The 24798-nt window shown below is 48.5% G+C and overlaps 1 protein-coding gene, 1 long non-coding RNA gene and 1 other non-coding gene across 6 annotated transcripts in view; all 3 read left to right on the forward strand.

Annotated features, from left to right (window-relative positions):
* The window catches only part of CDH3 (cadherin 3), a 103033-nt gene extending 97909 nt beyond the window's left edge, over window positions 1-5124 (forward strand). For all 4 annotated transcript variants that reach the window (XM_060132213.1, XM_060132212.1, XM_060132210.1 and 1 more), the window contains 3 exons: window positions 1968-2098; window positions 2468-2614; window positions 4246-5124. In XM_060132213.1, the coding sequence (XP_059988196.1) occupies window positions 1968-2098; window positions 2468-2614; window positions 4246-4455 (488 nt within the window). In that variant the 3' untranslated portion in view covers window positions 4456-5124. The remainder of the gene's footprint in view (window positions 1-1967; window positions 2099-2467; window positions 2615-4245) is intronic.
* Window positions 5125-6302: 1178 nt separating this feature from the next.
* Window positions 6303-23905, forward strand: LOC132510280 (uncharacterized). Its single transcript, XR_009537262.1, has 3 exons — window positions 6303-6851; window positions 7823-8002; window positions 23648-23905. It is a non-coding gene; the product is annotated as an uncharacterized LOC132510280 (long non-coding RNA).
* On the forward strand, window positions 16203-16275 carry TRNAE-UUC (transfer RNA glutamic acid (anticodon UUC)). Its single transcript has one exon. It is a non-coding gene; the product is annotated as a tRNA-Glu (tRNA).
* Window positions 23906-24798: the final 893 nt, after the last annotated feature.

Genomic DNA, 24798 nt, shown 5'->3' on the forward strand with positions numbered 1-24798 from the left:
AGCTTACTTTCCAGTGCAGCTAGCAGACGACAAATAATCTGGCAGAGAAATAGGTGTTGCTATGGATTAAAAAAAAGTCGGGTAAGGAGGTCTGCCATTTTAAGTAGGGTGGGCAAGAAGTAGCCTTACAGAGAAGGGGATATTTGAGTAAAGACCTGAAAGAGGTGAGCAAGCAAATCACGCAGATATCTAGGGAACATCAAGTGCAAAGGCCCTGAGGCAGCTCTGTGCTTTGTGTGTGGAAACAGCAATGACTGGGATGGAAAAAGCAAGAGGGAGAAGAGTAAGAGATGAGATGAGATGGGGTCAGGGAAGTGATGGGTGTGGCGGAGCAGCGTGTTGGGCCTTGTAGGTTATTATAAGCACTCTGGTTGAAATGGGAAGTCATTGGGTTTGGAGCAGAGGAGCAATGTGATTTGACTTGAATTTTATAGGATTCCTGCTGAACAGACTGTAGAGGGCCCCAAGGGTGGGGACAGATTGCCATATGGAGCTACTGCCATAATCTAGGGGTGAGATGGTAGTTGTGACTTAGACCCAGGGTGGCAGAGTGAGAGGTGGTCATGTTTCAAGGTAGAATCAATTCAGATTCATATGTGGTATGAGGAAAAAAGGCAGCTATGATTCCAAGTCCTGAACAAGTAGAAACATGGAGCTTCCATTAACCAGTTTGGGAAGGACCGTGGGAAGAGTCCAAATGGAGGTATCAGTAGGCAGCTGGATATATAAGCTTTGGGTGCAGGTGAGAAGTCCGGGTTGCCTCCTGCCTTTCCTCAGACCCAGGGGGGAGGAAAAGGTGAGGGAGGAGTCACAGTCTAGCCCACAGAGGGTGTCCATCCTGAGAACCCATGGGCTCCCAAAGAAGGCTAGGTCAGTTTTGTCTGGCCAGAGGGAGACAGTGGTTCCACCCGCAGGCAAAAAAAGGGATAAAGCTAAACAGTGACTCTATCCTCTTACATTAAACAGCCATAGAGAGGACCAGGGGGTACCCTCCTCATATGGGATTAACTGGGGGTAAGGCGAGCAACTAGGCACTAGCTGGCCAGTCCCCACTGTGTCCAAATAGACTGTCAGCCTTTCAAACCATATTACTAAAACCTAGTCCCTCTCTTAAAATTCCAAAATAGCATTTGCACCTAAGTTCACATTACTGCGTTATATCAAAGTTGCACTGTCTTGCTTTTTTTTTTTTTTTTTTGCGGTACGCGGGCCTCTCACTGCTGTGGCCTCTCCCGTTGCGGAGCACAGGCTCCAGACGCGCAGGCCCAGTGGCCATGGCTCATGGGCCCAGCCGCTCCGCAGCATGTGGGATCTTCCCGGACCGGGGCACGAACCCGTGTCCCCTGCATCAGCAGGCGGATCCTCAACCACTGCACCACCAGGGAAGCCCACACTGTCTTGCTTTTAACTTAAAGTCTATGGTTATTAGAGGACACCTAGTGACTGAAAAAGAGTCATGTTGAAAAGTAACATCTGCTGGGAGATTCCCATCCCCACAAAGGAGGGTTTCCTTAAGGACCAGTACCACCAATATGGGAAGACTGACAGTAAAATGATACAGAATTACAGGTGGGGGAATGAAGTCAGAATGCCAGTAGGAAGAGGTGATTTTAAGCTGAGAGCTCAAGGGTGAGAGCCATGCATAGGCATAGAGAGTGTTCCAGGTGAGGCAGGAGCCTGGTTGAAGGTTCTGAAGTGGGAGACTGCTGGGTATATTTGAGGAGCCCCGAGGAGGCCAATGTGACTAGACTTGGGTGGCAGGGAGGCTTGGAGACAGGCAGGGGCCAGTCCTGTAGGCTTGATGGGAGTCAGGGATTTTCCTAGGTGCAAGAGGGCCACTGAAGTGTGTTAAGCTCTGGCAACTGAATAAAGGGGTCTAGAATTAGATGGGGCTCTGGGGGTTTGTGGGTCCTGGCCAGCCGTGTGGTTGCTGGGGGGTGAATATTCACACTCCCCATCTCTTGCAGTCCTCCTGCTGGTGCTCCTGTTTTTGGTGAGAAAGAAACGGAAGATCAAGGAGCCCCTTCTGCTCCCAGAAGACGACACCCGTGACAACGTCTTCTACTACGGCGAAGAGGGGGGTGGCGAGGAGGACCAGGTGGGGCACTGGGGGGTCTGGGGGTCGGGAGGTGGATGGCCCCCACAGCCACTGGCAGGGATGGTTGGGTCAACCAATTAACCATGTCAGCTGCGTCAACCAGACCCTGGTCTGAAGCATCCGTCTTCTGAGAGGGTGTCTGGTCCATGGCTCTAGTCTCTTTGGCCCCAGCCACCTTGACCTTGAACCTGTGCTTAACTGGGGAGGAGGGGGTTTGGAAACTAGGGCTTTCAGAGATCTCTGACATTATCTGTCTTCTAAGACCTACCCATGAACCAGAACATCCAAATGGTACGGAACTAGGGTGAAATGTAAACGGGGGGAGTGGAAGGGTCCTTCTCCATCCCATGACCTTCCCCTTTCATGAAGGACTATGACATCACCCAACTCCACCGGGGCCTGGAGGCCCGGCCTGAGTTGGTTCTCCGCAACGATGTGGTGCCAACCTTCATCCCCACACCCGCATACCGTCCACGGCCAGCCAACCCAGATGAAATTGGCAACTTCATCATCGAGGTGAGGCATGGGGGGCCATCCTAGGGCAGCCCTTTATTCAAGCATCAGCAGCACGAGCACAGACGGGCTTGGAGTCTTGGCTCTGGGTTCAAATCCTGACTCTACCTCCAACCTGCCGTGTGACCTCTGGCATATTTGAGTAACTTCTGAGCTTCTGTTCCTCCTCCATAAAACCCTAAGTTTCAGAGTGGTTAAGAATAGGTTAGGAATTATTTTTTTATTCAGCAAATGTAGTGGTTGTCAGGAGAAAACTCTGGAGCCAGACTCCCTGGATTTGAATTTTTAAAGATCTCAGGTGATTCCAATCTGGAGCAGAGTTGGTGTCCTCTGTCGTAGGGTGCTTTGGGGGTTGGATGCAGGATCACTTGGAACCGTGCTAGCACAGGGAACATCAAAAACGGAGCCTCTGACTCACCCCCTGAGACTGTGATTCAGTTGATCCGGATATGACTGGAGCTTCAGAATTCTTTTAAAGATTCCCAGATAATTTAAGTTTGGGAACCGCTGGCCTGGTACCTAACATGTATTAGGTAATGATAGCTACTGTTGCTAATAGCTAAGTGTATCTGATATTCTCAATTCTGGTCACATATTTGATTTATCTGAGGAATTTTGAAAAATATCAGTGCCTGGGACCCAGACATTCATTTTTTTTAGGCTCTGATGTTTTTTTAGTTCCCCAAAGAAATCAGATATATAGCCAGGGTTGTGAGAACCACAACCTAGGTACATAGAAGATGAGTGATATGAGCCTAGCACAGCCTGGTACCTTGATAGCAGTCAGTTAAAGGAGGTTTTTAATACGAGGGAGGGAAGGAGGAGGGAGAGATGGGAGGGGAGGGAGGAACGAAGGAAGGAGGGGAGGATGGATGGATTTGGGGAGTTCAAGGAAGCAGCAGTGGGCACAGAGCTCAATGGGTGGTCAGGATACCTCACTTTGGCTTGAACCCTTCTTACCTTTCTTGCTTTCTAGAAATAGCCTGGTGGTCAGACTCTGTTCTTTAGCCTGAGCATATTTGAGAATCCTGTGCAAAAACAGAAGTGGCTGGGGAAAGTTGCTCAGGGCAACTTTGCCTTGGAGCCAAATAACCAGGAGATTTTCCCTCCAGTTAGATGAAGACAGTTTCCGGAATATCTGTGTTGGACAGTTTGCAGATACTGTCTCAATTAATGCCTGCCTGCATCAACTCTGCAGAGTAGGAAACCTGTTGTCTTCCTCATTTCACAAATGAGGAAATAGTGTTCCACTATATGCCGGGTACTATGCTAATAAGTGCTTTTATATTTACGTATATTCATTTATTCCTCTAAAACTATAAGAAGTCTTCCCATTTTAGAGATGAGGGGGGAAAAAATGGCACGGAGAGGTTAAGTTTACACATCGTGTGTGCAGTCTGATTTCAGAGCCCCCACCCTGAACTGCTGGCCTGTCACACTGAGCGCTCGCTCCAGGCTGGGCCCTGTGCTGAGGATTTATGTGCATTATTTCATTTTCAACCTTCAAAACCTTAAAGGAGGGGAGAGCTGGCTTCGCAGATGGAGAAATGCAGGCTCAGTTAACTTGCTGGGGCTCTCACAGCTGCCAGGTGTCTGATCCCGCAGCTCCTAACCCCCTGCTCTCTGTCCCCCAGAACCTGAAGGCGGCCAACACGGACCCCACGGCCCCACCCTATGACTCCCTGTTGGTGTTCGACTATGAGGGCAGCGGCTCCGATGCCGCCTCCCTGAGTTCGCTCACCTCCTCTGCTTCCGACCAGGACCAAGACTACGACTATCTGAATGAATGGGGCAGCCGCTTCAAGAAGCTGGCAGACATGTATGGCGGGGGCCAGGACGACTAGGCCTCCCTGCCTGCAGCGCCGGGGGCCTAAACAGCAGGCCCGCAGCTGCATCTCCAAGGGGTCTCCGTCCCCACCTCGGCCAGGGACTTCGAAGCTTGTTGAGAAGTAGCCTTAGCAACTTGGAGGGAAGAGGCGTGACGTTAAAGGGGCAGGTTTCTAAGCCTTTCAGCATGGAGGGACCCGGGCAGTTTGATTTCAACAGTGAAAACCTCTTAGCCTCGGCCAGGGCTGCTGAATTTCCGGGAGTCTCTCCCCTGCCGTAAGATGCTCAGCCCTGTGTACCGGGCCTGGACTGACTCTGACTCCCCCATGTTGACGTTCTCTCTGGAATGGACCCTCCTCCTTAGAAAGAGGCCTCTTATTGCAATCTGGATTTTTTTTTTTTTTTTAATGCTATTTTCAAAAAGTTAGAACCAGGTCCTCAGCCGCCCCTGGGGTCCTCCAGAAGCCCAGGCCAGAGCTGCCTGGCTCATGTGCCCTCACGCGTTGCATTTCTCTCTGATGTCTGGACCCCGAGGCCTCCTGTTTGAATGGATTACTGCGTTTTTATACCGAGCGTGTTTAGGTGGTCCTTTATTTTTTACTTTCCCTATCGAGTGCTGTAGAGGAAGGGTGATGACAATGCTGTAAATGTACTAGAACTTTTTTATTAAAGGAACTTTTCCCAGAGGTGCCAGGGGAGTGAACTTTTTTTTTAATAGCAGTTTATTGACGTATAATTCACACACCATATCATTTACCCATTTAAAGTGTACAATTCAGTGGTTTTCGAGAACTTTGAGAGTTGTGCAAGGGGGAGAAAATGCTTTTAGCCCTGCGGGCTTCCCCCCAGCTTCCTCCTGATGGTAGAGGAAGCTCAGGATCTGTTGACAGGCCCAGGTAGGGGCAAACCTTCTGCTGTCCTCCCTACAGATTCAGAACTGCTAACTCTGTGTGAGAACCGTTAACTTGCTTACCCCTGGGCTTAGCGGCACCAGGGCTGCAGGCGATGTCTTTTCTGGACCAGTGGCTGCACACATACGTGGTGCAGTACGTGAAGATTTCCTCTCCTGTTCTGTGGGCTCTGTGTCGAAAGGCAGGGATTGGGGAGAATCTGGCTCCGCTCCTTCCCAGCAAGTCCCTTAACCTCTACCTGCCTCAGATTTTTCATGTATAAAATGGGGAGTTTTCATGGAGATTTAAGTGAATTAACATCTGGCACATGGTAAGCGCTATCTGTGTTCATTGGTAACAGCTACCATTTATTCAGTACTTTTTAGACCCAAACAGCCCTTAACTTCAATTACTTCCTCCAAACAAATCCTCACAGTCACCCTCTGAGGGGATCTTCCTCCTTTAAAGAATGGCCTCATTGTGTTTTTTTTAAATGATGCCTGATCATCATCAAAATCAAGCCAGACAGAAAATTAGAGAACTCACCCAGGATGTCAATGAAATTGGAACATTCCTGACAACACCAGGGCACAGATGCAGGAATAAGGATGAAGAGGCAGCAGGGATTCCATGTGTGTCTTTGTTAAAGCGAAGTTTTAAATTTGTCTTTGCAATGAACCAGAAGAAAAGAATCCGAAGTGAAGCTGAAAATGTCGCTGAAGTTGAAATCAATGTGTCCTTCCTGCAGGAGTGACTGATTCTTTAAAGCAATGGTACTCCAAGCGCGGTTCCTGGGCCAGCAGCGTCGGCATCGCCTGCCGAATCAGAAACTCTGCAAGCAGGACCCTGCAATCTTGTCTAACAAGCCTTCCAGGTGATTCTGATGCACCCGTGAGTTTAAGACCAAGGCTCTGAAGCGTGAAGCCGTGGGTGTCCTGAAGCCTCAGGCCCTGGATGGGGAAGTTTAAAGGGAACTGAGTCTGCTAAGAAAGCTCCTTGGTCCGTAGCACCTGAGCCCACGGTCACAGCACCTCCTGCCTCTCCCTCAAGCTGCAGCATCTGGCTCCCGCAGCCTCAGCTTCCCCTCTACCAGGGCCCTGCTGCTACTGCTGCTAAGGTTGTGCGGGGAGGATTAGGTGTCTCAGCCAGCAAACACCTGCTGCCCCTTATCTTAAATGCCTCTCTGAGAAGCCTGAATAAAGCCTGAAACCCTATCTTCAGCTGAGACTAATAATAAAACCAAGGAGCCACTGTGCAGGCTGGCCTTCCTCCCCTGAGATTTTTGGAGGGAGCGGAGGAGCAAAAGCAGCCTTTCCTAGCCAAGCCTCGTCTCTGCGGGTGGATCTGGATTCCCTTGGTGATGGAACCCGCCACCAGCCCCTGAGTGACTTGGAAGGAACGAGCCTGGGCTGTGTGACAGGGCTGGATGTTATGTCACTCTCTCACTCGGAACCTGCGTCTCATCTGAAAAATGGACTCTGGTCTTTAGGGCCTATAATAATAAGTCAAACTATTTGCAGCTGGTAGGTCTCCAGTGCTAACCACTGAGTGAGTGCTGACTGTAAATAACCAGTGTGGCCCATACCAATGGGGACCACCTGCATGTTTGCTCTGCCTCCCCTGAATGTGAATCTTTCACAGTTTGAGGTCTAACAGTTGAACGTGCATCCTTCCAATCTTTTCCCCCCTATGCGTTACATACACATTTTGCATTATATCTTTTCATAACAGGATGTAAAAGGATTGCCTTATCGTCTCCATCACATCTAGTTGGGATGTGCTGGCATGTATGTAATCTTACTGCCATCCATGGACATTAGTACTTGTAGTTTTTCGCCCTTAACAATGATAAAATAAATTCCCTGGAGCATCCATCTCCTCAGATGCTTCAAAGCCAGCCTTCTTGGACTTCCCTGGCGGTCCAGTGGTTAAGACTCCGCGCTTCCACTACAGGGGGTGTGGGTTCGCTCCCCGGTTGGGGAACTAAGATCCTGCGTGCCACGCAGTATAGCCGAAAAAGAAAAAAGCCAGCCCTCCAACTGGGGAGGGGTGAGGGGGCCTGTGGTCCTGGTTGTGATCGAGGCTGCCTAATTCTAAGTGGAGGGTTCAGACGGGTTGGTGCTGAAAGGACCCCTCAGGCTCATTCTATTAAATGATTTTCCCCCAGACTTAAAGCCAAAGTTGCAGAACCCAAGTCCAACAAAGAAAATAATTGAAGTAAAGCTGTGGGAAGAAGGAGTCAGGGTGCCCAGAGACCTGCCTTTGGCCTCATCCTCCCAGTGTTTCTCCTTAAGAACCCAAATGCAGAGCATTTTGAAAATTGCCCCCAATCTACCCCTGTCATTTTTCAGGTTGGAAAAGATAGAGGTTCCAAAAGCAGGGACTCCCCAAGATCGCTCCAGCGGGGCAGAGATGGGCAGAACCCAAGCCTCACTTCTCACCATGCCTTTTCCCTGGTGGCTGACCTGACAATCTTTTTTTTCCTCCCCAAAAGGCTGAAGATAGGAGCCATCTCACCAAGTGGGCTTTGCCAGTCCCTGAAGGGGCTTGAGGGGATGGATTTCATCCCCGGAAGGTTGGCAAGTAGCTGAGGCCTCAAATTCCTGGCTTCCTATGCTAGACATGGACTTTCCTTAACCACAGGCCCACACAGGGATGCAGCAAGAAGACCCAGGTAGGGAAATGCTGAGGGATGGCCAGTAAGGGGGGGCCCTGAGGTCAGCCGGGCAACGGTCCTGCCATTGAAAGGGTGGGGGCAGTCACCCTGGGAAGCCCCTTGGGCAGCTCACGCCCTTTGTGTCCAGTTCCAGACTCGCTGGGGGCTCCACTCCTTCTGGCTAAAGGCAGAGCCTACCTCCCACCTCCCACGAAAATAATCCACCCAGAAGGCGTGGTTCTGGGCACAGGTTCAAATCCCAGCACCTCCAGGCACGATGCCTTAGGCTAATCACTTAACCTTTCTGTGCCTCACTTTCTTCACCTGGAAGGTGGAGGAGTAAATGAGTCAGTATCTGTGAAGCGCTTAGAACGGTGCTTGGCACAGGAGCGCTGCCTAAGTGTTGTTCTTATCACTGCATGGTGGTGGCTGACAGACTGACAGCGTTGGGTGCTGCTCCTTTATCTCCACACTCACAGCTTGGGCGGAAACAGCCCTTCCTACCCTTAGCGTTCCGACTGCAGAAAGGGACGTCCGTGGTTAGGGTGGCTGTGGCTTCCCCGAAGGCCCTTCCCCTCTGCGCCCAGCAGAGGGCACCATCCACTCGAACCACAGCACGGCCAGTGCCTCCCAGCCTGGCCGCTGAGGGCTAGGGAAGCTGAGGGTGGAACAGCCACACTGGCTGCCGTGCGGCAGGAACTGCCTTGGACACTGTGATGGTGATGGTGACGGTGATAGTGGCGGCGGTCACTGTTTATCGGGTGGTGACTGGCCGTGCCCTTCACGCATGCGGCCACACATGTGGCCGTGCCCTTCACACAAGTGACAGAGACAGTTTTGGGGTCCAGGTCTCCTTAATTCCCTAGTATGCGCTCTTTTTACCAGTAGGAAAAAACTCCAGCTACATTGGGAACATGGGGCAGGCAGGCAGTGGAGGAGGCTCTTCAGGTATGGCCTAGCCTCCTCCACAGCAGAGCTGGCCCCACCTGACCCTGAGACTCTAAGGTCCTGACACACAAAAGCCACAGCATTTCCAACTGCGTCTGGGGCATGTGGGGCATCACCCCAGGACTTCTTTATTCCTTAATTTAACAACTGTTAATTGAGTATGCGTTCTATGCCAGGCACTGTTCTAGGTTGCAGGGGATACAGAAATGCAGAAAACTTAAAAATCCCAGCCCTAATATATGGGGGGCTCCGGGAAAAAAAATGTGTAGGGCCCACCTACCATGTGAGTCTAGGTCAAAAACTGTTAAATAAAAGATATCCTATCTTCCTACATAGACAAGCATGTCTTCATGGCGATCTGGAAGGCCAGGTTTTAATCTGGATTCCCAGACACCTAGAGTACTAGGCAGAATGCGGCTGCACGGGCAGAGTTAGACCCCAGCCCAGGAGCAGTGGTCAGCCTACTACTCTACCTACCCCAGGCTCCATCCTACACCATGAGGGTCCTTGTGCACATGTGTGTGTGTATATGTATTCCCCAGCCCACCTGTCCAAGCTCTGTCCACTGACCTACACAAATAGCTTTCCACTGACCACCCCTTGGGCCTAGGAGTACACACCTGGGCTGTGCTGGCTGCCCTCAGGACAGACCTGGGGAGGGCCTGCCCAGTTTATGCAGGGAATGGTCTAGAGGGCAGGGTGGGGGGCACAGGTTCTAGCAGTCACAGCTCCTTAGCTCCATAGGAGGGGCAGGAGGGCCAGAGCAGAGCCTTCTAATGCACAGGGCGAAGGCCCTTCCTGCCCAGTCTAAGGGCGATCCTGCTGACATTCCGTGGGAGACAGACGATAAACAAGATGACTCAGTAATATGGATGGTACAGTGAAAGGTGAGGCTATAGAGGAAGATGAAGCTGGGGTGGGGCATAGGAAGTAAGGGGTTGGGGTGAGGGTTCAGTTCTAGTAGTCAGGAAAGGCCTTGCTGATGTTGACTTTAAAATTATGTGCAACGTGAGAGTTGCGAGTTAAGGGGTTTTTTTTAATAAATTTATTTATGTTTTATTTATTTATTTTTGGCTGTGTTGGGTCTTCCTTGCTGCGCGTGGGCTTTCTCTAGTTGTGGTGAGTGGGGGCTCTTCATTGCAGTGCACAGGCTTCTTGTTGCAGCGGCTTCTCTTGTTGTGGAGCACGGGCTCTAGGCGCGCGGGCTTCAGTAGTTGTGGCACGTGGGCTCAGTAGTTGTGGCACGCAAGCTCTAGAGCGCAGGCTGAGTAGTTGTGACATACGGGCTTAGTTGCTCCATGGCATGTAGGGATCTTCCCGGATCAGGGCTCGAACCCGTGTCCGCTACATTGGCAGGCGGATTCTTAACCACTGCGCCACCAGGGAAGCCCCCCAGCAAGTTAAGTTTTATTTGGGGCAAAATGAGGACTGCAGCCCAGGAGACAGCGTTTCAGATAGCTCTGAGAAACTGCTCGAGGAGGCGAGGGGAGGAGCCAGGATATTTTTCGAGTTTTGCAACAAAGGGCAGGTAGTCGGGAGCATCAGAAGATTATAGTTAATTAAAGAAAACCAGATATCTCAAGTTAAGGAATTTAGTGCTTTTCTATGTATGGGAAGATGCAAGAGTCTGGGCTCACTGAAATCATTCCTTTGATATGCACCTCAACCTTCTGGGGCCAGTATCTTGTGTTTTCACTTCCTGAGTTTCCTCAGGGCTCACCAGGTCTTGTTGGAGGGCTGCAATCATTGATGACTGTGACATCCTTTGTTTATTGATATGGCAGGAACTATTCCGTTTCTCACTGAGAAGGGAGCATTTGAGCAAAGACTGGAGGGTACTGGGGAGCGAGTATGCAGGTATGTCTAGTAAAAATTACCTGTGCAAAGGCCCTGAGGCCGGAGTGCTGCGGGGATTTCAGCCGAGTTCAGCAGGGAGCAGAGGGAACGAGCAAGAGTGCAGTGGGAGATGAGGTCAGACAGGTACGGGGTAAGGCCCAGGTGCCCAGTCCTGGGCTGCCACCTCCACAGCCAGCCTGGAGGCTGAGTTCACGACAAGGCCTGGTTCCAGAAGCCCTGGGAAAAGGCCTGATTCAGCAATCTTGCCTCCATCCAGGAGCTGGAGAAACCTGATTCCTCCTCTGCTCACTTCTCAGCCACTGAGGGGGCTGCCTGGACCTGTCCGGGCCTGGAGCAGCTGCAGAGCTGGCAGGCAGGAGTTACAAGATTCTTGTCTCTCGGGGGTCCCGGACTGAGTGGGGAGCCTGTCAGAAAGGAGCCCCAAGTCTGCGGGCACAGAGCCCTGGTGAAGAGTGCAGCCCCTAGAGGTCACAGAGGTGGGTGTGACCCACAGCCTCCCTTCCCTCAAGACCACACCTCTCTCAAAGGGGTGAAAAGAGGCCGCTGGGAGGTGACATGTGAAAAGCACTCAGTGCTTTGTCTGACTGGCAGTTAGGGTGCAATAAGTGGTAGCTGCCATCATTACTGTTCTTGTTGCTTGTTATTAGGCCTTCTCCAAGTTAGGGGTGGAGCCCAGCCCCCAGCTGCCTCAGCATTCCTGTGCCCACTGCCCAGCAAGCGGCAGGGGTGTGACAGGGCCTGGAGAGCAATCTGAGAGGGGATGGGTGGGTCAGGAATGCTTGGGCTGGGTTCCATCCATTCCTGTCCCCACTGCCTTCCAGTAAACCAGGGCCAGCCAATAGGGCAGGGAAGGGCAGGTCTCTGGTCACCCTGGAACCTGACAGCCGAGGCCTTCTGAGGAGACAGTGCTAAGTAAGTATGGGAATTACTACCTTTAGAGCTTCTGTGAATTATGCACTTACCATGTGTAAGACAATACGCTAAAGTTTCACTCCAAATCAAAACCAAAGTTTTAAAATGTCCCACAGGGCTTTGCAGGATCTGACGCCGTTGCCCCTGGGACCTCGCCTCCCACTGCTCTTACCTCAGTCCCACCGTGGTTCTGGCCACGTCAGCCTCCTGCTCTTCTGGGAATCGTGCAGGCTGCTTCCCACCTCGAGGCCTTTGCATTCGCTGTGCCCTCTGGCTGGCCTGCTGTTCCCCCGGGGACCTCATGGCTCCTCACCTCCTTCAGGCATCACCCAAATGTCCACTTGTCAGAGATTCTGTCCCACTTCAGAATTGCAACACTGCCCCCACCCACCATGCCTTATTTTTCCTTAGCATTTATTACTTCTCACCATACTATACTGTATATTTTATCTATTTGTCCCCTGCCCCCCATTTAAATATAAGCTCCACGAGGGCAGGGATTTTTGTTTCTTTCCTTCACTGCTACATCCCTATCCCATGGAATAGTGCCTGGAACATAGTAGGCATTCAATAAATGTTTGTTTAATAAACATGCTTTACGACCCTCAAGGCAGGTTTTGTAAATTCCCTCTTTTTTGGGGGGGCAGGGGCTGTGCCATGTGGCCTGTGGGATCTGAGCTCCCCGACCGGGGATCGAATCTGTGCCCCCTACAGTGGAAGCGTAGAGTCTTAACCACTGGACCACCAGGGAATTCCGCTATAATTTACCTTTTGGAAATGAGGAAAGTCAGGCCCAGGGAGGCAGGGTAAGTCACCCATGGTCATGCCCAGATGGTTAGCAGCAGAGCTGAGAGAATCCAGGAACGCCACTTGTGACATCTCATTTAACCCTGCATCAGTCCTGGAGTGGTTATGCTCATGCCATCTTACAGAGGAGCAAACAGAGGCTAGAGAGGGGCAGAGATGGGAGATGAAGCTGGTTCTGTCTGTTCTGATCAAGTCATTGCTTCCTAGAGTGTGGGCTTCGGGCCTGTGGTGGGATGTGGAATGGTGTGAGGTGATGGGTGAGCAAGGTATTAAAGTGTTACGTGATCCTGAATCACGCAGACAGAGTTGTTCCATTTTCACTTTTCTTTCAATCCTGCTTGCGTCAAGGGAAGAGTCCCCCTTTTCTTGTGCTTAGCAGATCTTTAATGACTTTAACCCTTATGGTTCTCTCTCTTAACCGGAGAAGGAGAGCCTAGAAATTAATGACACTGTTCTGTCATCATTGTATTTATTTTTACTTTAGTTACGGCAAGTGATGCTGGTTTTTCATTTACAATACTGTTAGTTTTTCACTTAAAATAAATTTCTTTATGTTTTAGATAGTGAGTCCATTTAAAAAACAATGTTAAGTAAAGGTTAGTGAAGGTGGGACTCAGGTATGCCAATAACAATGAAGGTAGTACTTCAAAGACTGAAGCTCTACTTTTTATCTTATATGTTCTTTCAAAGAGTATCACTTTCTTTGGTGGGGAGGGCGTGGGGGACAACTTACAATCCAGAAAATAAAAGAAGAATTAAGTGCTAATCTGAGTCTTAAAAGTTGCCTTCAGGGAAGAGTGGGAGGGAACTTTAGGGGCTAGAGAAATCTGGGAAGACTTCCTGAAGGAGGAAGCCCTTTGAGTTGTCCTTAAAAGATGTATAGGAGCTGGATAAGGGGCTAAAAGAAAGGAGAGTACCATACTTTCCCTTGCCATTGACCTGTTGTGCAGATGAGAAAACTGAGGCCCAGAAGGTAGCTATAGCAAGTGGATAGAAGAGCCCAGTCTGGCTCCAGTCTCAGGATCTTGTTCCAGGGGGAAGCCAATGAAGTAGAAAATAAACTAAGTCAAGCTGGGAGGGATGGGACCCAGGGTGGCAGGGTGGGGGGATTGGGATGACAAGAGAAGAAGCTCTGGGCTTGAGTCAGTGAGGAGCCACAGTGAGCTTTGGAAAAGGGAGAAGCTGCCAAGAATGGTCGATAGCTCAGCAGAGTGCATAAGAGTGTGGGCTCTGAAGCCCCACTGCCTGGGTTCAAGTCATTCTCTGCCATTTGTGACACAAGCTCTCAGTTCCTCTACCAATAAGATGGGCATAATAATGGGAGTATATGCCTCACAGAGTTGCTGCAACAATCAAATAAGTTAATGCATGTAACACACTTAGAGCAGCACTTAGCACATAGAAATACTCAATAAATATTAACCTTACAGGTAATATTACTACTGTTATTATTGTTGTTATTAACTGTAAGGTGGGCTAAAAAAAGGAGAGGTTGGAGTCAAGGGGGCTGATCCAAAGGCTGCCACCTCTGTGCCTCAGTTTCCCCATCTGAATCAGCTGCTTGCTGGGGGTTCTCCTCACCAGCTCCTTGGTTTGGGAGCCCACAAAGTGCTGGAAAGAACCACTGCTGGAACTTGGTGCCCACCTCATCATTCAGCAAATATATATTGAGCCCCTACTGAGTGCCAGGCCCTGGGGATACATGGAAAAACAAGACAGCCCCAAGCCTCCCTTATAAAGCTCCAGACTGAGGGAGGAGACCAGGAAGAACCAGGCAATTACAGGGCAGGTGATCCTAGTCTGACCTGAGGCGGAGTCGGGGAGGGCTTCCCAGAAGAGGTGACATCCAAGCTGAGACCTGAGGGCTGCATAGGAGTTTGCCGTGGGCTGGAGAAGGAGATCAGGAGGAGCAGTGTGTGCTCAGCAGGGGAGAGGCATGACCAAATCGGTGCTCTAGAATGATAATTCACGGGTGTGTTCTTTATAGACACTTGCATACATGCAAAATTCCAGATGGACAAGACCATTCACCGTTGTTGCGTTGACTGTGAGAGCAAAAGGTTGGTAATAACCCTTAGTCCATCAGTGGGTGGCTGCTTAAATAAACTCTGCCACATTCACAGCATGGAATATTCCACAACTGAAAACCAACAAGAAAGCTCTTTATGCACAGATGTGGAAAGATCCTTAAGGTATCTTGTCAAGTGAAAAAACAAGTTGGAGAACAATGCGGAACATGTGCTACTTCTTGTGTAAAAGAAGAGGAGGAAAATGAGACTATATGAATTTTTACTTAAATATGCGGAGAGAAACTCGAACAGCCTTGTCCAATAGAATTTTCTCTGATGGTGGAAATGTTCTGTATTTCTGCTGACCAACATGGTAGCCACTGGCCACACATGGCACTTGAAATACGGCTTGAGTGACTGAGGAACAGAATTTTTAATTTAACTTAATGATTAGATTTAAATCTAATAGCCACATGTGGCTTGTAGCCACCGTATTGGACCGCATGGCTCTAGAAGAATACAAAAGAAACTCCGTTAACCGCGGGGAGAGGCCTGGGAATTCATTAGGCGGATGGCTAACAGGAATGAGAGGGACACTTGTACTTTATACCTTTTCTGTGTCCTGTAATTTTTGAACTAGGTGAATGCCTTACCCATCTCAAAAGTTAGACTTGAAAAATGAAAAGAAGGAATGAGGGAGGGAGGCAGAGCCCTCGGGCTGCTGTGTGGAGAACGGATTAGAGAGGGAGAAGGAGTAAAAGGGGAGACCAGATGTATCAGCCAGGATGCTGGCAAGAAACAGGCAAACTCAAAAGATTAACTGAGCAGAGTTAATGGAGGTACTATTTACAGAGTGGTGGGCAGGGTTGCAAGGTGTCTTCATCTAAGCACTAGATTAGGTTGATAATGGGTTGACTGGGTTGATAATGCTGCCATTTTCTGAAATGAAGACAGGAAGAGGAGCAGGTTGGAGAAGGGCAATGATGCGTTTGGTTCTGAACTTGCCTGTATTTTTGAGCACTTTGAGGTGCCTATTGGACATGTAAGTGGAGATGTTCGGGTGTAGTAGGGTTCTGCAGGTGTGGGCTTCTGGAGAGGGTTCCAGGCTGCACACAGGCCAGGTGACCCTGGGAGGGAGGGGCATTGGTGCCAGCTTCACAGTACCTGTTCTCCTTCCTACTAGAGATGGGAGAGGGACGTTGCCGCCAGCTAGCGAGGAAGGAAGAGAAGTGGTGGCGCCATATCACGAAGGGAACCCACATCATTTACTTCACATTCCTCATTTCCTCCCTTGGGGTGGTTTACTGGATAGAAGTAAAAGCTGAGGGGTGAGGCCTGAGCACAGGGCATGAAGGAGAGAGCTTCAGGACCCCTGTGTGTGTCATTTCATGAGCTGCCAGGCACTTGTGGGCGGCGGGGACTTAAGAGGAACAAGTCAGGCCGTCTACCCCTGGAAGGCCCAGCGGTGAGAAGGCTGGGGATGGAGGAAGTGGGGTGCCACTGAACCAACCAGTCCTGAAGCGCTGAGGGCACCCCATCCTGGATGACCCCATGAGAGAGGTTTTAAACAAGAGAAGCCTAACTGCTGTGAATAACATGAGGCCAATGAGAACTCCAAAAGGAAATGATAGTAAGTAAAGCTACCATCACCATCAGCCCCTCATCTTAAGAACTTTCTTGGGAATTCCCTGGTGGTCCAGTGGTTAGGACTTGGCGCTTTCACTGCCATGGGCCCAGGTTCAATCCCTGGTCGGGGAACTAAGATCCCGCAAGCCATGCAGTGCAGCAAAAACAACAACAACAACAACAAAAAACAAAACACACAGAAAAAACTTTCTTAAGAAAACTCTTAAAAGCCAGGTAGTCTGCAGAGCACTTTCTTTTATCCCACTCCAGTCGGGTGGCCAGGGCAGTGGGATCCTTTTAATATACAGATCTAATAACGTTCATTGTGCCATGTGACAAGGACATTATGACCCGCATTTGACAAGTAAGGAAATCAGGGCTAAGAAAGGTGGGAAACTTGGCTGGGCCTCTGATTCCGAGGTTCACACACACTCCACCTCTGGGCCTAGCGCATTAGCCTCCGTTCTGTGCCATCGTCCTCCTCCCTCCGCCCCTGGCCCCGCTGCTCCGCTTGGCCACATTCCCTCTCCTCCTGAGATCTCCCCACCCTTCTGTCCCTCCTCTCCCTCCTTCTCTATGTCTCTATGGAAATGAAGTCAAGGTTGGTTTTGGTGGATTACACTTTACCATCCTTGAGAAATATTTTAAATGATGATCTCATGTATTGTTTCCATGAAGGAAAAAAACGATAAAATCAAGTCATTTCACTTTAATATGTCACTCTATTTTCCCTAATAATTCGGTTGACCCTTAATAAAGGGGGAAAAGTTTCCCTCATCTTAATCAACAAGCATATCGGGTTGCTTTTGCTCCTGCTGGCTGGCGTCAGGAGCAGTTTTATTTTTCCAGGGATATTAGACATCTCGACTCATGAGCCACCAGGGAATAAGTTCAGGGTTTGGATTTCAAGTGTTTCAGAGGGCTGCTTACAAAGGTTCCACCCGTGCCTGCCCTCCGTGCCCACCGGATCTGTCGCTTAGACAGTTACAGTGGCCCTCGAGCTGTGCTGCCTGCCAAGACTCCTCCCCCGTCCGTGCCAGAGTAACCCTTCAGATCTCATCATGTCGCTTCTCTGCTTAAACACTTCTGTTCCGTTCCCATGACCTACTAGGTGAAGTCCAAGTAGCATGTCATGTGACGTCTTCCAGGCCCTGGTCTCAGCTGACATTTACAGCCTAGTCCTGCCCACCCCTCACCTCTCCCTTGATCCAGGCCCCACAATCCACGCTGTATCTTTTTTAGGACACAGGCTCTCCTGTTGCCTCACCTTCGCTTGTGCTTCCTCCCCCTATGGGGGGTGCCTTACTTCTTCCCCATCCCTCCCCAAATCTGATCAGTTCTTACAAGCATTTCCTCCGCAAAGCCTTTCACAATCCTGGAGCCTCAGAATTAGTTGCTCCCTTGACATCGTGTTCCTTCCTCTAGTAGATTTCATTGGAGTCTAGCTCTTAGGCTAGACTTCATGTTCCTCTTCCGAGTTAGATCGTAAGCTTACTGAGGGCCTCTGCCTAATTATCTCCAGCCCACACTCATCCCTGGCACTGAGCACAGTACCTGGGACCCAGGCTGGTGCTGAGAAGTTGCTGAATTGAAATCCAAGACTGAAAACCTTCTCTGAATCCCATCTTCACCTTTCCAGTAAAGGGAGTTCATGGCTGGCCGCTTTGCCTCTCCTTTATCCTGCAAGTGACTTGGTTCCTGCCCTGATGCCACTTCTTCCAGGAAGCCTTCCAAATTTGGCATCCCTCCTATGAGTTTCCTTAGCACCTGCCTTAATGTATTCATTGCCCTGAATTGTAAATGCTTCCATGTCCCCCACCAGTCTGAGGTTACCTTGAGGGCAGGGGCTGTGAATCGAGCCCAGTTCATAATTATAGAGCACTTTCAGCATGCCAAGTGTGTTTTGAGCACTTTATGTATGCTAATTCATTTATGTGCCCAAAAAACATGAGCTAAGTAGCATTAGCCCCATTTAAAAAATTTTTTTAATTTTTAATATATTTATTTTTGGCTGCGTTGGGTCTTCATTGCTGCACGCGGGCTTTTTCTCTAGTTGCGGCAAACAGGGGCTACTCTTTGTTGCGGTGCACGGGCTTCTCACTGTGGTGGCTTCTCTTGTTGTGGAGCACGGGCTCTCGGCGCTTGGGCTTCAGTTGTTGTGGCACGTGGGCTCAGTAGTTGTGGCACGCAGGCTCTAGAACGCAGGCTCAGTAGTTGTGGCTCACGGACTTAGTTGCTCCGTGGCATGTGGGATCTTCCCGGACCAGGGATTGAACACGTGTCCCTTGCATTGGCAGGTGGATTCTTAACCACTGCACCACCAGGGAAGCCCCTCATTAGCCCCATTTTATGGAAGGGCAAACTAAGTCACGCAGCTAGGAAGCAGAGTAACAAGGGTTTTAATCCAGGCCATCTGGCTCTAGTGCCAACTCTTCCCCATTGCACACTATTACTTGTATAATTTAGTGAACAGAAGTGGGGTCCAATGCTAAGAAGCCCGGCACACCCTGAACTCCTGCTCATCTTCCCTCAGGAGACATAGTTCCACGCGTCTGCAAGGAGTTGCCCAAATGCAAGACCAAGATCTGTGCTAATAACGCGTTCTTGGTGAATAGCATTTTGATAAAGACTTGTTGTTCTCCTCTGCCCGAGGAGCCACCCCATTTCCTGCTGTCCCACAGGGAGGTCCTGGGAATGGTTAACAGTGCTTTGCTGCTGAATAACCTCTGGGGTAGCTTTAGTAACAAAAGACCTCACAGCACCAGGCCAGCTGCCAGACTTCTCAAAGACAGTCCCCTCTCTCCTTGCTGGTGGGCACAATATATGGCTCAAAACCCTGAAATATGCACATAATCTTTGACTCAGTAACTCTACTTGGAGAAATTTATCCTAAAGACCTCTCCATACAATTCATCAAAGGCGTGTATATAAAGGAGTTCCTCATAACATTGTTTATGAGAAAAAACACTGGGGGAAAAAACCCAGGTCCATCAAAAAGGGAATTAGTTTAATAAAATATAGGCATCTAGGGCTCCCCTGGTGGCACAGTGGTTAAGAATCCGCCTGCCAATGCAGGGCACACGGGTTTGAGCCCTGGACCGGGAAGATCCCACATGCAACTAAGCCCATGTGCCCACAACTACTGAGCCTGTGCTCTAGAGCCCACAAGCCACAACTACTGAAGCCCGTGCGCCTAGAGCCCGTGCTCCGCAAGAAGGGAAGCCACTGCAATGGGAAGCCTGCGCATCCCAGCGAAGGGTAGCCCCCACTCACCGCAACTAGAGAAAGCCCGTGCACAGCAACAAAGACCCAACACAGTCAAAAATAAATTAATTAATTAAATAAATTTAAAAAATAAAAACATAAAAATAAAATAAAATATGGGCATCTAAATAGTGGAAAATTATACAGCCATTAAAATGCTATTGGGAATCTATTGATGTGGTAGGTTGTCCATGAACTGCTGTTGAGTAAAAACACAGGTTACTCAATAGAATAGGTAAAGTAGTTTCTTCCTGAAGGAAACACAGAAAGTGGTAACAGTAGTTGCCTTTAGGGAGGGGAACAGAGTGCCTGGGGGACCAGAGAGGAAGACTTGCTTTTTAATTTTTAATGCACCTCATGTGCTCAGAATTAGATGAATCATAATCCGTTGATTAATGATACACTTGTATCATTGGTCTGTGTCTACCCGGTTTTCAATTTGATTCACTGATTAGTTTTTTTAACTCTCCACCCAACCCAAGGGATAGAACAACAGTACCCCTGGGATCCTTTTCTATCCCAAGCCCCTACATCCCCAAAAGGTAACCAGTCTTCTGATGTTTGTGCTTTTCCTTCCCTTGCTCCTTTTGTATAGTTGATACATATATACTTACAGTTCAAATAATATATTGTGTACTTGTAGTTGTTTCTAATCTTTATAAAAAGAGTATCATGCTGTATGGAACCTTTTGGAAGTAGTTTTTCCATTCAGCATCATATTATGAAGATTCATTCATGCTGCTGTGCATAGCTGCAGTCCATTCATTTTTTCATTGCTATGTATTCATCCGTTGTATGAATATATTGCATTTTAAAAATCCATTATCCTGTCAATGGACATCTGGATTTTTTCCAGATTTTTGCTATTTTGAAGGATGCATCTATGAATATTCTTGTACGGGTATCCTGCTGTGCATGTTTCTGCTGTTTCCTCTGGTTAAGGGCTGAGGAATGGACTCTCTGTGGCCTGGGGTTTTTGAGTGCTCAGTGTTACTGGGCTCGTACGTGTTTACACTCTCACCAACACATCAAAGGAATGCGGTTAATGCACGTTCTCTGCTATCCTATGTTAAGTTAGGCTTTTTAACTTCAGCAACCGAATGAATGGGAGGCTTATTTCTCAACACTTATCCTTCATTCCTTTCAAACTTTGTACCAGGTGCATGTATTACGTTCTCAGATAAATAAATAAAATTCAGTTATATGTTTGTCTGAAGAGACAGGTTGGACATAGCTCAAAATGTCAGCTATGATGAACTCTAGGGTAACAGGTGATCTTTATTTTAATTTTTCTTCTTTTTGCTTATCTCTGCATTAATTTTTTCTACTGTGGCTATTTACTACTTGTATAATTTTTATTTGTTTTTTTATTTTTGGCTGTGTTGGGTCTTCATTTCTGTGCGAGGGCTTTCTCTAGTTGCGGCAAGCGGGGGCCACTCTTCATCGCGGTGCACAGGCCTCTCACTATTGCGGCCTCTCTTGTTGGGGAGCACAGGCTCCAGACGCGCAGGCTCAGTAATTGTGGCTCACGGGCCCAGTTGCTCCGCGGCATGTGGGATCTTCCCAGACCAGGGCTCGAACCCGTGTCCCCTGCATTGGTAGGCAGATTCTCAACCACTGGGCTACCAGGGAAGCCCGTTGTATAATTTTTTTAAAGAAAGAGGGAAGATACATGGTGCTCAACATCAGTCATTAAGTAAGTACAAATGAAAACCACAATAAGATATCACTATACAACTGTCACAATGGCTAAAATTTAAAAGCTTGCCCACACCGCCTGCTGGAGCAGATGTGGAGCACCTAGAACTCTCGTACACTGCCGGTGTGACAGCATGGCATGGTCACTTTGGAAAAACAGTTTGGCAACTTCTTAGAAAGTTAAACATATGCTAACCATGTGATTCAGCAATTCTTCTCATAGGTATTTACCCAAGAAAAATGAAGACGTATGTCCACATAAAGACACATGAATGTTTCTAGCAGTTTTATTTATAATAACCCGAAACTGGAAACAGCCCAAATGCCCATTAACTGGTAAATGGATAAACAATTTGTGGTATCCATACAATGGAATACTGCTAAGCAAAAATGTATATACAAAACAACATATTCAGTAGATGAATCTCAAAAGTATTTCTGGAAAAGGCAAAACTATAGGGACAGAAAAGATCTCAGTGGTTGCCAGGTACTAGGGGTGGGTGGAGATTTTGTCCTCAAAGGGCACAGGGGAATTTTTTGGCATGATGGAAACTGTCCTATATCTTGAGTATAGGGGTCGATAACTGTTTGTGTCTATTAAAATGCACAGAACTGCTCACCAAAAGGGGTGAATTTTACTATATGTAAAGCATACTTCAGTGTTTAAAAATGGGGGGAAAAGGTTCAAACAAAGAAAAAGAAAGAGGGCTTGAGATCAGTGAATTCTGGGCCGTGACATAAGGAAAGGGGGTTTCCCTTGCATTCCCTGAATCAGCAAGTTATAGACCTTCTTAAAATCTGAGGCCTGATGCCTGAAGCTCTGTCTCTGACTTGCTGGTGACCTTGGGCAAGTACCTTTCCCTCCTGGAAACTCAGTTTCTTTCCCCGGAGAGGTAGAGGAATGCTCTGATAATCTCCAAAAAATACACAAACATCTATTGAGCTCTGACTCCCTGCCAGGCTACCCACAAAGTGTTATATATGTTCTTTCAAATAACAATAATGTTTTTTAAAAGTTCTTCATGGAGCATTTAGAAGTATTTAGTGCTTTGCAGGTATCAGTTCATTTATCAGTTCATTCCTCACACCATTCCTAAGAGGAAAGAATCATTGTTACCTCCATTGCATTAAGGAAGAAACCTAGGCACCCAGAGGTTATATAACTTACCAAGATCAGCACAGGCCAGTATCCGTAGGACTTGAACCCAGTCCTCTCCCGCCAGGGCCCAAGCTCTTAACCGTCACACAAAATCAAATAATGCTTCTTAGGCAAGATTTATAACATCATCCGTGTCTGGGTCAGAAAGGACCTTGCCTTTTATCTAGTTCAGTGACTTTTTGTTTGTTTGTGATACGCGGGCCTCTCACTGTTGTGGCCTCTCTGGTTGTGGAGCACAGGCTCCGTATGCGCAGGCCTAGCGGCCATGGCTCATGGGCCCAGCCGCTCCATGGCATGTGGGATCTTCCCGGACCGGGGCACGAACCCGTGTCCCCTGCATCGGCAGGCGGACTCTCAACCACTGCACCACCAGGGAAGCCCCTAGTTCAGTGTTTTAACTGCAGGTCTCCAGAAGTTAGTGAGGCTTCAAATCTATTCACTGGGTAAGGATTGCATTTTTAAAAAATGAAAAAGAGTGAAATAGAGTAGAACACAAGAAAACAGAATATATCAGAGTATATTGCACATAGGAAAGTAAGTGTTGTCTTGTGAAAATTCAATTTCAGTGTGTGTGTGTCCTAGCACGATGTAAATGGGGGCCTGATTGGAAAAGTCTGAGTAACATTGACTGATCTGATTTATTTTACAGAGGCTGAGACTGAGGCTTAGAGAGGGGAAGCCAACTGCCTAAGGTCACACAGCCAGCCTAGAGTCCAGTACTGCTGGCTCCCATGGCACTAGCCATTCAATCATTCATTCATTCAGTAGATATTTACCTTGGCCTGCTCTGTTCCAGGCCCCATGCTAAGCACCAGGAATATAGTGACAAACAAGACGGACCAGGCCCTGTCCTCCAGGAGCCTGTCTCCTCAGAGGAATAAAAAGCAGCTGATATGGCACATAATAGCCACGCCTTATATATATTGCTTATTCCGTGCCAGACACTGGTCTGAACATGTACTAGCTCACTTGATTCCTAGACAACCCTACATAGGAGGTTCTACTATTAACATCATTAAACCCATTTAATAGGTGGGGAAACTGAGGCACAGGGTCAGTAACTTGCATATAGCTGGTAAGTGGCCGAGCTGAGATTTGAGCCCAAACAAACAGCCTGCCTCCAGAGGCAGGTCTGTATTCTTTATGGTTTTGTTTTTTTTTCAGAGTCTGTATTCTTAAGCACTACCCAATTCTGCCTTTAGGGTGGTTTTGCAGTGTAAACCACAGCCCAGCAACAAGTCTCACCAGGGATGGGATGGGGGAAAGAGAGGCTCACAGTGGGGAGAATTTATTGCAAACTTGGCCCCAGTATCTATCCATAGCCAGGACATTTTGGGCTCTTGGCTTTTTAAATTTTATTTTTATTCTTTTTAAAAATTTTAGGTCACACCATGACTAAGTTCTGTCTACTAAGAGGAACATCTTCAGAGAACCCAGCCTCCAACCCCAGCCCCAGGAGGCACAGACCAAAACTTGGCATTAAGAAGAAGGGAAGTGGCTTTGGGGGCTCCGAGCTGCACTGGAGCTCGCTGGCTGGCTCTTGAAAGGTGGAGCTCTGCAGAGGAGCAGGGTTCCTGCCCCAAGGAGCAGGCTCCAGACAGACCATGCCTGCCACCATTTTGAGCTCCTTGGTCAGAGAAGAGCACCCTCCCCTAGGTGAGTAGCCTCCTCCTGATGCTGAGGGATCATGATGTAGCTTGAATGTTAGTTTTTATGTGCCAGTATCTCTTTGCTCTTCTCTAGGTGACAGCACCATCGTTTTTCTTTAGGGGACCACACCTCCCCTATTCTTAGTCCTTGTGGTCCCAGAAGGCTGACTCCTCTTGCATCACTCCAGGGCTGGACACATGACCTAGTCTTGGCCAATCAGAGCCACCTAGCCATCTCTCTGGCCACAGGATTGGTTCATGTCTGCACATGAGCCAAATCAAGGCATAAAGGTGAAACCTGAGGCTTTTGCTGTACCTATTGGAAAAGTATGGTACTTTGTGGCTGGGATTGCTAAAGTGGTAGATTGGCAGCCTGTCTCTGCCTTGATAAGAGAATCCAAGAAGAAAATCAACATAGATGAAAGCAAAGACAGAGCAAGACAGATCTGTGATGACGTAATTTGACCACCTGGAGCCATCCATGCCTGAAGTCCATCCTTCATGGACTTTTTAGTATGTGAGCTCCCAAATTCCTTTTTTCTGCTCAGGCACTTACGTTTCTGGCATTTATAACCCAAAGTGATCAATACAAATGCCAAGACACAGCATGGTAGAGGGGAAAGATCACTGGACAAGGAGTCTCATGGTTTAGGTTTGAGTCAAAATTTCACTATTTATTACATATTGAAACCTCCCTGTATTTCAGTCCTTTCAGCTGTGAAATGGGAGTGGTATCACTGTAATACAGTGCTGTGGTGGGAAATCAAATGAGCATGGATGGGAAAGTGCTCTGTAAACTGTAAAGTGCTTTATGAACTCTAAAGCTCCATACACAAAGGGGCAGCCTCTGATGCACATGGTATTCAGTAGAGAAGGGGATCCAGA

Source organism: Lagenorhynchus albirostris, chromosome 19, assembly GCF_949774975.1.
Source record: "Lagenorhynchus albirostris chromosome 19, mLagAlb1.1, whole genome shotgun sequence".
Classification (NCBI taxonomy): Eukaryota; Metazoa; Chordata; class Mammalia; order Artiodactyla; family Delphinidae; genus Lagenorhynchus; species Lagenorhynchus albirostris.